At 36.2% G+C, this 12,141-nt stretch overlaps 2 protein-coding genes across 2 annotated transcripts; one reads left to right on the top strand and one right to left on the bottom strand.

The window, feature by feature from the left end:
- Positions 1-234: 234 nt before the first annotated feature.
- LOC114166774 (beta-galactosidase 1-like) lies at positions 235-6,994 on the top strand. The gene is made up of 19 exons (XM_028051592.1): positions 235-757; positions 840-935; positions 1,040-1,152; positions 1,253-1,319; positions 1,429-1,521; positions 1,698-1,841; positions 2,252-2,340; positions 2,435-2,540; positions 2,627-2,714; positions 2,811-2,929; positions 3,017-3,181; positions 3,527-3,705; positions 3,828-3,937; positions 4,553-4,662; positions 4,842-4,952; positions 5,035-5,145; positions 5,386-5,591; positions 5,667-6,003; positions 6,340-6,994. Exons 1-19 carry the CDS (start codon positions 578-580, stop codon positions 6,448-6,450), a joined length of 2,535 nt encoding a protein of 844 aa, XP_027907393.1. The 5' UTR covers positions 235-577; the 3' UTR covers positions 6,451-6,994.
- A 960-nt stretch (positions 6,995-7,954) lies between these two features.
- On the bottom strand, positions 7,955-11,799 carry LOC114166838 (transmembrane 9 superfamily member 7). Its single transcript, XM_028051701.1, has 7 exons — positions 11,558-11,799; positions 10,743-10,907; positions 10,516-10,625; positions 10,258-10,366; positions 10,054-10,166; positions 9,494-9,644; positions 7,955-9,407 (listed from the first exon to the last, which is right to left on the bottom strand). The coding sequence occupies exons 1-7, from the start codon at positions 11,672-11,674 to the stop codon at positions 8,250-8,252; spliced, it is 1,923 nt and encodes a 640-aa protein (XP_027907502.1). The 5' UTR covers positions 11,675-11,799; the 3' UTR covers positions 7,955-8,249.
- Between the last annotated feature and the right edge of the window lie 342 nt (positions 11,800-12,141).

Genomic DNA, 12,141 nt, shown 5'->3' with positions numbered 1-12,141 from the left:
CTATGAGTTTTAGAAATTAGAAATCTAAAACATTTAACTTGTCTGAATAAAAAAAAAAGAAAAAAACAATTAAAAAAATATTTAATTAAAGAGAAAAAAAAAGAATATGAGTGGATGGAGTAAGAACAAGGTGTGGGTCCCAAAGCTCCATGAAAGTGGGTCCCACTTTCTCTGAAAGACCATATACTCCTTCACTGTTGAGTGTTTATAAAAGCAGCTGCAAAGCACCACCCTTTTCCTCCAACAAAGAACCTTCACATAAAGTTGCTTAATCTCCCAAAAGGGTGAAAACAAATCAAAAACAAAAATATATCACTGTTGCAAACTCTTTCAAGCTGCAACCTACCATTTCTTTTTCTTCCTTTCACACTGTTTTCTCTTCAATCATTCTGCATAAAGGAGGAAACTTGAGCTCAGGACAAAAAGCATTCTTCTCTCCTTCTGCCATTCCTCTCTCCACACGTTCAAGCATAGAATAAAGTGTTCAAGGGCCACTGCTTTACCAAGCTCAGGAACACCACAACAAGGCTGTTTTTTTTTTTTTTAATATTGCTGTTTTTAATTTTTTGTTGTTGACATGAGCTTCAACAAGCTCATTGTGTGGAATGTGCCACTGCTCTTGGTGGTGGTGTGTGCATGGTCACTGATCGGTCATGCTTCAGCTTCTGTGTCCTATGACCATAAAGCTATCACCATCAATGGACAAAGAAGGATACTGCTCTCTGGTTCCATTCACTACCCCAGAAGCACCCCTGAGGTACTTTACTCAAATGTGTTTCATGGTTTCATCCATTTTAACTTTCTTCCAAATGGGTGCCTTAAAGTTTCTCCCTTTTCAGATGTGGCCGGATCTTATTCAGAAGGCAAAGGAAGGAGGTTTGGATGTGATTCAAACTTATGTTTTCTGGAATGGGCACGAGCCTTCACCCGGCAAAGTAAGAACTTAAGAAGCAGTGTTTGAAAATTTACATTTGTTATTATTTTTAACGAATTTAGATGTTGGGAATTATCACAATATTTTTTCTTTTGGATACTGTAGTATTACTTTGGGGGAAACTATGATCTGGTAAGGTTCATAAAGCTGGTGCAGCAAGCAGGCCTCTATGTTAACCTCAGAATTGGTCCTTATGTTTGTGCTGAATGGAACTTCGGGTAATGAAAGAGATGGATTTCCTATTTCGCATAGGCAAAAAGTCCTTGCTGATATAGTCATATGAATTCTCTTAACAGCTTAATTATATTCATTTTTCAGAGGTTTCCCTGTTTGGCTCAAGTACATTCCAGGTATCAGCTTCAGGACAGACAATGGACCGTTTAAGGTAAGATAACATTCACTCTAAAGTATCATACAAAAATTTCATGTTTCATGTTTTTGAATTGTCTACTAATACACCTCTTTTATTCTTTTTAAATGTTGCTGTGGTTAAGTTTCAAATGGAAAGATTTACCAAGAAGATTGTGGATATGATGAAAGCAGAAAGATTATTCGAGTCTCAGGGTGGTCCAATAATTCTATCTCAGGTAGATTACATATGCAGCTACCCTTCTGCTCAATCCAATCATTTGTTTATATTTTCATGCAACTTTTTTACTTTGAAAAAAATAGTTGTAGACTTGTTGCTCAAAGTAAACTGGAGATAGATATGCATATAGAGAAAATATTCACTGTTTTTTACCTTTGCAAAATTTTCTCACAGATCGAAAATGAATATGGACCTATGGAGTATGAAGTTGGTGCTCCTGGTAGAGCCTACACTCAATGGGCAGCTCATATGGCTGTAGGACTTGGCACTGGGGTTCCATGGATCATGTGCAAGCAAGATGATGCTCCTGATCCTATTGTAAGCTCAGCTTATTTGTACCTTTTGTACACATTTTCTCTGATCATTATAGCTTGTTATATTTGGTGGGGATACTAGAGACAGTATGTTTTGTCCATTTGCATAATGGAAGAAATGAGTGATTATTCCTTGTTGTGCATAATTGGTATCAGTCCTTTCACTACTGTTCTCATTATCATGCCTAGCTAGTTATTAACCGTTATAATCATGGTGAAACTGCCCTTGTTACTTGTGGTGGAAATTGAAAATCTGACATTCTTGTCAATTTTCATTATCAGTGATGGAGAGAGAAATATATTGTTTTGTATCCTCAACAAATATTATATTTGCATGAGTGCATTTAAAACTAATCATTCCAATCAGGATCAAAGTCCACATCTTAATTCTAAACTTTTTGTTTCTTTTTGCAGATTAACACTTGCAATGGCTTCTATTGTGATTATTTCTCTCCAAATAAAGCTTACAAACCAAAGATGTGGACAGAAGCTTGGACTGGCTGGTATGATAAATTTGAATTGAAGGTTTTATTTTGTGGCTTGTTACTTCTTAGAGATGCTCATTTCATTTCCTGTGTCACTGTTTTAAACATGTAGGTTTACTGAGTTTGGAGGTGCAGTTCCTCAAAGACCTGCTGAGGACTTGGCATTTTCAATTGCAAGGTTTATACAGAAAGGGGGATCATATGTCAACTATTATATGGTAAATTGAACCTTTATTGATTTCATTGTTTGAATTTAATTCACCCTTGAATAGTTAATTAATCCCTTTTGTTTTGTTCATTCCAGTATCACGGGGGAACAAATTTTGGTCGAACTGCTGGTGGTCCCTTTATTGCTACGAGCTATGATTACGATGCACCTCTTGATGAATATGGTATGCTTAATGAGGAAAACAGAGTTCTCATATATATATATATATATATATATATTTCATGAATGGTTTTTGAGTTATTTATTATGTTCTATGCAGGATTGGCCAGACAGCCAAAATGGGGTCATCTGAAAGATTTACATAGAGCAATAAAACTATGTGAACCTGCTTTAATATCAGGAGATCCTACTGTACAACGACTAGGAAACTATGAAGAGGTATAACTTTACTTAGTTTTCTGAGAATTATTTGTGAAGCTGCTGTGGAACTAGTCTAAACTTTCAATTTTCATAACCAATGTACAGGCTCATGTCTTTAGATCAAAGTCTGGAGCTTGTGCTGCATTCCTTGCAAACTATAACCCACAATCTTATGCAACGGTGGCATTTGGAAATCAGCATTACAATCTACCTCCTTGGTCTATAAGCATTCTTCCTAACTGCAAGCATACTGTTTATAACACTGCAAGGGTGAGTCAAATTAAACTAACTTTAAGTTCAGATTACAAGAGATGGGATAAATGTATCTTATGATGGAGATTTTATTTCTGTGAAGCATGACCAAACATACACTATTTAGTTGGTCTGAGTAAATTTTTTCAATAAGGAGTTATATGCAGTGGTAGTTCTTGGGACTTTTTTGTTCTGTGAAAGGAGGCACAGAAAAGGGAAAAAAAAATTTTTTTTTGGAGTCTTATTTACCTTATCTGGCTCTTGTTTGAAACAAGTTTCATTTTCAATGAAAAGAACGGTATTCTTGAGTAACTCTTGAACTGAAGATTTCAGCAATGATGTTAATTCTAAATCTCTTTACAGGTTGGTTCTCAGAGCACAACAATGAAGATGAGCCGTGTTCCTATTCATGGAGGACTATCTTGGAAAGCGTTTAATGAAGAGACAACCACTACTGATGATAGTTCCTTCACTGTGACTGGCCTGTTGGAGCAGATAAATGCAACCAGAGATTTGTCTGACTACCTGTGGTACTCCACGGAGTGAGTGTGACCTATAACTCTGCAATGTTCTTACTTTTTTTTTTCTCTTAACCATTATTGATATATTTGCTCATTTTTTGTTTCTAGACTATGAATACTTATCTTGTTTCTTTTCTTGGCAGTGTTGTGATCAATCCCAATGAAGAATTTTTGAGGAATGGAAAGAATCCTTATCTTACAGTTTTATCTGCTGGGCATGCTTTGCATGTTTTTATCAACAATCAGCTGGCAGGTGAGCAGTACACTGCTGGTTCACTTCACGTTGTTTCAGCAACACTAATTATTTAAACTACAAAGATGTATACTACAAATATTCAATTGCTATAAATTTGTTTTTTCTTTTTTGGTAATGTGATCCAAGAGGAAGAAGTGGGAATCTTATAAGTATAACTTTGAGAATTGAATGGATTGGACAACTGCACTTTATATATATGTAGCTTATCCAATACTTGATGGACATGACCATAGATCATGTTACCATTTTTGTCTTAACTCTCTTTCCAAAACTGGTCAAACACTGAAGTACCTCTCAGAAATAAGCTGAGTTTTCAGTGAGAAAGGTAGAAAAACAGAGAAAAAAAAAAGGAAAAAGAAGGGTTTGGTGTAGGTTTCATTGAATTACTGCTAAGGGTTTTCCCTCTATCTACAATAGAGCTAGTGCTGAAAAGATAATAAAACTGAATGACCTACTCTCTTACTGTTTAAGCTAACAATATAACTTATTCTGTACCTACTTTAACCAATTTCTAATATGTCTTATTTCTTTTTATTCTTCTGTCATTAGTCACTATTTTATTTTTCTTCATCTTTGAGACACTGAACATACTATTTATCTTCTTGTGGTCAGGAACTGCATATGGAAGCTTAGAGGCCCCCAAACTAACCTTCAGTGAAAGTGTGAGGCTCAGAGCTGGTGTTAACAAAATCTCCCTTTTAAGTGTTGCAGTTGGCCTTCCGGTTTGTTCTCTATGTCCCTCTCTCTTTTGTGGACACTGCATGCACACACTAAATGATTGTTTATTGTCAGATCATATGTACCTCTGCACTTCCAACAAATCTGATTGTTTAGAATTTTGAACTCTGATTATGAACATGACTATATATTTATTCATCTGCTACCTGTTATTGGCATGCAGAATGTTGGTCCACATTTTGAAAGATGGAATGCTGGTGTTCTTGGCCCAATAACATTAAGTGGTCTCAATGAGGGGAGAAGAGACTTAACTTGGCAAAAGTGGTCATACAAGGTTCTTTTCAGACGTTCTGTTTGCTTTCTCTTTCTCATTATTGCTTTAATTTGCTTAATATTCATTTGAATGCTTGTTTTAGGTTGGTCTTAAAGGTGAAGCCTTGAATCTACATTCTCTTAGTGGAAGCTCCTCTGTTGAGTGGCTTCAGGGGTATTTGGTTTCTAGAAGACAGCCATTGACATGGTACAAAGTGAGTATTGTGATACCTCTATGCTACCCTGCAAAAAAAAATTCATCTTTTAAAATTCTGGGGTCAGCCACGGACTTCATGAAACTTATTTTTACTACTTAACAAAAATGATCTAGAAAAGAAACCCATTGTGATTGTACTGGGGAAATTGTTAACATATACCAAAAAGTTAGTGTAAATGCAACAAAAGGGACCATTTTTTTTAGCTGTAAAAGTAATGTCCTTTCTATTCTTTTGTAGACTACATTTGATGCCCCAGTTGGAGTTGCACCATTGGCTTTAGACATGGCCAGCATGGGAAAAGGTCAAGTGTGGATAAATGGACAGAGTCTGGGCCGCTACTGGCCTGCTTACAAAGCATCTGGTTCTTGTGGTTACTGTAACTATGCTGGAACTTACAATGAAAAAAAATGTGCAAGTAACTGTGGCCAGCCTTCTCAAAGATGGTGAGAAATGTCTTGAATTTTGTTGAATGTTGGTTAGAAACCATTGTTATACTAATTGCTGTCTGATAATTTCAGGTACCATGTTCCTCATTCTTGGCTGAAGCCAACCGGAAATTTATTGGTTGTGTTTGAGGAATTGGGTGGGGATCCGAATGGGATCTTTTTGGTTAGAAGGGATATTGACAGTGTATGTGCTGATATCTATGAGTGGCAGCCAAATCTTGTTAGTTATGAGATGCAAGCTTCTGGCAAAGTCAAAAGTCCTGTGAGGCCAAAAGCACATTTGTCATGTGGTCCAGGGCAAAAGATCTCATCAATCAAGTTTGCTAGCTTTGGCACTCCAGTAGGAACTTGTGGAAGCTACCGTGAAGGAAGCTGTCATGCTCACAAGTCATATGATGCTTTCCAGAAGGTAAAACAAAGTTGGATTTTTCTGTGCTGTTTCTCTGCTGTGTCTCCAAAATACACAAATAGATATTGATTTTGATGTTTTAAAACATATTAATTTCTTTTTAAAGTACTATCATTGGTGTATTGTTTGTGCTCAGCAGATAATAGTTTCAAAAAATTCAATAGAGAATCTGAACTCGTATTTTACTTGTTCAATGCTTTTCTGGGGATGGTTTCTTTCTAAGCTTTAAAAATATCATTTTTGGTTAGAAACTTGAGTTAAATCCTGCAGGGCAAGGGGTCAATTTCAAGTTTGTGGTACTGAATACATTATTTGATTTTGACATTATTGCTGCAGAATTGTGTTGGGCAAAGCTCTTGCACAGTGACAGTGTCTCCTGAAATTTTTGGAGGAGATCCATGTCCAAGTGTGATGAAGAAGCTCTCAGTGGAGGCCATTTGCACCTGATCATTTTCAATCTCTGAAAATAAGTGGAATAAAGGTTCCATGTTGATTTATTGAAGCTAAGTTTACACGTGTAGATCACCACAGGCATTAATTTGGCTTTACCAAGGTGAAGTTGCAGATGAACACAACACACCATGTGGTTGAAAGCCTCTTGGGATGATTGTGGAATTGTGTGTGTATATAATGGTGTTGTGCTTGTTATACTGAGATGGAGGAAGGTGAAAAGTTACCTTATGCACATTGAGACGACATCGACTTGTCCATGTGCAAATTGGTTTTTGTATGTGTGGAAGTCTCTTGCTTCCTGTAATGTTATGATATTTTGTAGGAGAAAGCAATTTGGTGCTTTCTTATTAGAAAACTTCTGAATGTAATAAGGTCAGGCATGTTAATTCAATGATGTTTTGCTTATACTTGTGCTTGTTTTGTGAAAGTCATGGGTGAAAGTAATTGTAAAATTACTTTGACGCTCTCAAGTTCGTATGGGTACAGTTAATGCAGTCATATGATCAGTAATAATATTAATGATAAATATCTTGAGAAAGGGATTTTGTTATTCTTAATTTTTACTTAGTCATCAGAATTGTTTTAAAATATTTGTCATTGTTTGATACAATTGTATTGAGGTATTCTTAACTTTTTCTAGTACTTTTAGGCATTGTATTTTATATTTTTCGACAGGACTAGTATATCTCGGTTTGTTTAATATTGCTTGATAAAATTATTTTTCTCAACCATATCCAACTTTTTAATAAAAGTAATACTTCTCGATAAAATTAGTATTTCGAGACTTTATCTACAGCTTAACAAAACTGGTAAGTTTCTAATTTACTTATCATTTAGTCTAAATCTTTTCTCGAATATCTTCAAATAAATACCGTATACAGGTATTTTTTATAAATGGATTCGGAAATAGAAAATATAATTCGACGCGCAAATTCCTCATTAGATAAATGGATTCGGAAGAAGAAAACACGTAAATGCAATCATTTTTTTAGTCCACATTTTAATGTCCAATTTCTTGCATCGTATAAAAACCTTGGACCACATTTTATAGAATATAGAAAAAGACATACCATTAACAATTCAATGTAATTCATCCATCGGATCAAGCCAAATTCACTTAGTCACTTTCAGACCTCAATTCGGAGAATTCAGTCCGACCTGACCACTCGGATCGTATCAACTTCAACATAGCTAACAGTTTTATGAAAACAGTGGGGTAGAAAAAATTACTCATACGGGTCAGTCCAACAAAGAATTGGTCTTAAATATGTTTTTCATTGTAAATATAACAAACCATTGTCACTGATCAGTTTTCAAGTGAACCGATTTTTTGGAATTTTTTTGGGGTGGGGGTGGTGTTAATATATAATGTTTATTTATAATTATTATAGGAATGGAGTTTGCATGTAACTTGTATATTTTAATATTATACTAGTTTATACGGTTTCGTCAAGAACCTATTAACCCAATGCCCTGATAAATCTGTCAAACATCCTCATGACAAACATTCCCTGAAGATTAATTGCTGATTCAATAGTTCATCACTTCGTTGTGTCATGTTGAAATATGCAGACATATCATTACTTCAGAAACTACCACAATAATATTTGAAAACACTGTAACAAATTAACAATCCATCAGCTACTCTAACAATAAACAAAAAGGGTTTTCAAGGGTGGAGTAGGGGAAAAAGGTAACTTCCCGGCAATATTTGCTTTGAGTCCTCTAATTGTTAAAGCCTCTAGGATTCCGGGTTCCCGTTGTGTAATCATCCACTGTATGATGCCTTAAAATCAGTCAATCTTCACCGAAGAGTAAATCTTGCGAACAAACCACAAGCAAGCATAGAACCCAATAGTTCCCGTCAACACAAAGAAGGCGTATGAAACGATTATCATATATCCAAAGTAGAGGATGCCCGAGACCAGCTTTGAAATCTCTAACTTTGTAAAGAAGTAGAAAATTGAGTAGAGGAAAAGGTACAACGCAGAGGACCCAGCAGTGAGGTACGATCTCCACCACCAATTATAATCCTCACTGCACAACTGGAAGTAGCAAAGCACAATTGTAATCTCGGCACAGGTGATTAATAGGATCACAAACACTATGAAAAGGAAGCCAAAGATGTAATAGAACTGGTTCAGCCATATTGATGTGAGGATAAAGAAGAGCTCGATAAACACTGCACCAAATGGAAGAATGCCTCCGATAAGAATTGAGAATACAGGTTTCATATACCATGCCTGCTCAGGTACCTGCCTAGGAATTTTATTAGTCTTCACTGGGTCTTCAATAGTCGGCTTTTTAAAACCCAAGTAACTGCCCACAAAGACCAAGGGTACTGATATACCAAACCATAAGCAGACCAGAGCAAACATGGTTCCAAAGGGGACTGCTCCGGAGGACTGCTCCCCCCAGATTAAAGCATTAAGTACAAAGAAGACAGCAAAAAGAATGCCCGGAAACATAAAAGCAGTTTTCAAGGTATTCCTTTTCCATTCTGTGCCCTTGAACATCTTGTACAAACGTGCTGAGGAGTACCCAGCAAATAAGCCCATAAAAACCCACAACAGAACCATCGCAGTCATGAGACCTCCCCGATTAGATGGAGACAAAAACCCTAGCAAAGCAAATATCATTGTCACAACTGTCATTGCAAAGATCTGAACACCAGTGCCAACATAAACACACAGCAAATTCGAATTGACTGGTGGCCTGAAAACATCTCCATGAACAAGTTTCCACCCAGTTTCTTCTTGGGCCTCATCTTGGGTTTCTAGCTGATTATAATTAGCAATATCTCTGTAAAGAGTTCTCATCATGATCATTGCTACCATTCCAGACAAGAAAAGAACAATCATCAGAGAGTTAATGATGGAGAACCAGTGGATCTGATCATCATTCATTAAAAGATATGTGTCCCACCGTGATGCCCATTTGATATCACTTTCCTGGAAAAAATACCAATAAATTGGCTTAGCATATCGTGTAATAAATGAGTAGACAGTTTGAGTGGCTAAGATTTAACTGGCAATACCTTGAAGGAAACATCATATGTGAATACGACATCCTTGCCTGTATCAACTTCTTGTGGGACTGTACTACCTTGCATCAAATTTTTGGTATCTTTATTGCATGTTGTTACCTGTGGGTCCTTGTCATTCCACTCCTTGTATTCATGATTTATACTGTTTACAGCAACAGAATTCATATAAGAAAGACATAACACATTAAGCCGTCATTTGAAATCAAATATACAAGTGCTTTACTTTGGAGAAATAAACTCAATAAGTAAAGAAATGCACAAGTTATGATACTTACCGTGAAAGAAAAAAGGATTATCTAAGAGCCCATTTATAAGAATTTCTAATGCCAAAATATTATTTATCTTCAAAGAAATGTGACATCATGGAGAAGTTAAGATCTTGTTAGATAAAAATCTAACTATTTGTTTCATTCTTATTTCTTACGAACAGCGTGCTTTTACAGACATAAACAAATATATAATTATAAAACCCAATCAAGTTCATCCATGTTACGCCAACATTAGAATGCACCACCCCCTTAACAGTGAGGCGTAAAGAAAAAGAGCAATACCTGTTTGGGGTGACCTCAAATCCAACAATACGAGCAGAACCAGTTTCTGGATCCTTGTGATACATGACTCTAAAACTTAAGTGGTTATTGATAAAATATTTCTCCTCCTTGCTCTGTAGGAAAAATTTATATTTGTTACAATATGGAGTGACAGAAATGATTCTTCAAATTGAACTATATAACAAAATTCAAGCTGAGTTATACCCCTTGATAGTTTCCTTTGAACCCAACACGAAATCCATGTTCATATGTTGTTGATTGACTTCCATCCCTCCTTTGTCTACGAACAGCAACGGGAAGGTTATCCAAAATCCTGCATGTTCAATTCAGAGCTTCAAGGGTCAATGGGATTCAAAGCAGAAATCTATAGACAAGCAGTAGACAGGCAAATGAATCACAGCAAACTAATTAAATGAACACATACTGCATAACTGCACTAGCTCCAAGAGATTTACCACTTACATGTTCACTCGATATTCATCATCAATCTTTTCTTTAAAACTCTTTGCAGATTCAGGATCTAACTTGTAATGACAGACAACAGTGCAAGACTGTTCCTTCCTCATTTGAAACTGGAAAAAGAAGACAACAGACCTTTTATGTTGACACAGCTAAACAAGAAAACAGTGGCCACTGATGTACAGCATCATCTTATCCAAATGTCAAAGGATGAGACCACAAAAGCTCACCGCATACACTGAATTCTCAATGCGATCACCTCTAAGCACCTCTCCCAAGTTCTCTGCGCTGTTCAATATCTTCAAGGGTTTGCAATAGTTCAAGAAGTAGTAATCATATGGAAGTTGAGTCTTTGTAGATGATAGTTTGTTCACTTTGACAGAAAGGGGGTCACCCTGGTGCCACACATGAAACAACAACTCAGTCAGTATCTTCATTAGAAATCAAAAGACAACACAAATCGAAATGAAATCCTCCGAATCTCGACCAAGTTCCGAATCAACAGATACCAACTCTCAAATGACACACTACATTTTATATTTCCTAAGACCAAGTCAATCACGAGCCACATTACACACACAGATTCCACGTGCACCTATAAAAATATAACCAAACTTCATCGTCCTCGCAAGTGATCAACCTCCTCGAAAACAGCGTAAAGAGAAACTCAAACAGCAACGAAAGAGCTCGTAACCGAACACGAAGATCTCCCGAGATTCCGTCCTCGGAATCCGCAACACGATTGTCATTATACTGAACTAACGATTCCATTACACAACATTCTAAACTAAGGCAAATAAAAAACATAAGAACAGCGGAATCATCCAAAACTAATTCAGTTATTTCACGAACACAAAATCGATTATCCTAAACACAGCGCAATACGAAATTAAGACTAATTCCACACAGATCAGAGGCAAAACCCTAGATCCGAGCAGCGTGGCGACAGATTAAAGGTGATCGATAAAATAACGAAGCACATCGCGCGGAATTTGAAAGAAAGGAAAAGGAAGGAACGGAGAGAGAGAAGAAATGGAAAACATACAATTTGGAAATCGCGAGGAGCGACGCCGGGAAGGTAGAAGGAGTTGACGGAGGAGAAGAGGAAGAGCGCGGTGAAGACGAGGGAGATGGCGGTGCTTGCCATCATCTTCTTCTTCATTGCTACCGTTGTTTGTTTCGATGTGGGAGAAGAAAAGAAGAAAGAAAGATACAAAGAAAGATAGACACACAGATATATGCAAAAGAAAAAATTAAAACCAATGAAGTGCCACTGTTTCTGTTTCTGGTTACTCTACTACTAAGTCTGGTTACCCAAGACTGCAAAAAACTATTAATTAATAATTAAACGACATTTTTCTCAACACATTTGTTCTTCATTTACTACTGCGATTAAGATCCTATAAATGTGTAAAATTACTTTATAATTTTAATTACTATACTGTGATGGTATAAGGATACTTTAGATTATATGTAACTACAACAAATTGTCATTTTTCAATTATTTAAATCTTCGAGATTAAAATATTATTCTATTATTAATAATAATTGATAAAAATCTAATTTAATGTATGGTTAAGTTTCAAATTAATTAATAGCATATGTTATATGTGTTTTACATGAGTAGGG

Source organism: Vigna unguiculata, chromosome 10, assembly GCF_004118075.2.
Source record: "Vigna unguiculata cultivar IT97K-499-35 chromosome 10, ASM411807v1, whole genome shotgun sequence".
Taxonomy (NCBI): Eukaryota; Viridiplantae; Streptophyta; class Magnoliopsida; order Fabales; family Fabaceae; genus Vigna; species Vigna unguiculata.
The sequence above is the reverse complement of the archived record's forward strand: the minus strand, read 5'-3'. Positions and strand labels throughout refer to the sequence as shown.

Coding starts and splice junctions, on each gene's coding strand:
- LOC114166774 (XM_028051592.1), top strand. CDS start 578: ATGAGCTTCAACAAGCTCATTGTGTGGAATGTGCCACTGCTCTTGGTG. Junction 1,153..1,252: donor TGTGCTGAATGGAACTTCGG/GTAATGAAAGAG, acceptor TTCATTTTTCAG/AGGTTTCCCTGTTTGGCTCA. Junction 1,522..1,697: donor GTCCAATAATTCTATCTCAG/GTAGATTACATA, acceptor ATTTTCTCACAG/ATCGAAAATGAATATGGACC.
- LOC114166838 (XM_028051701.1), bottom strand. CDS start 11,674: ATGAAGAAGAAGATGATGGCAAGCACCGCCATCTCCCTCGTCTTCACC. Junction 10,908..11,557: donor CTCCTCGCGATTTCCAAATT/GTATGTTTTCCA, acceptor GTGTGGCACCAG/GGTGACCCCCTTTCTGTCAA. Junction 10,167..10,257: donor TCAAAGGAAACTATCAAGGG/GTATAACTCAGC, acceptor TTTTTCCTACAG/AGCAAGGAGGAGAAATATTT.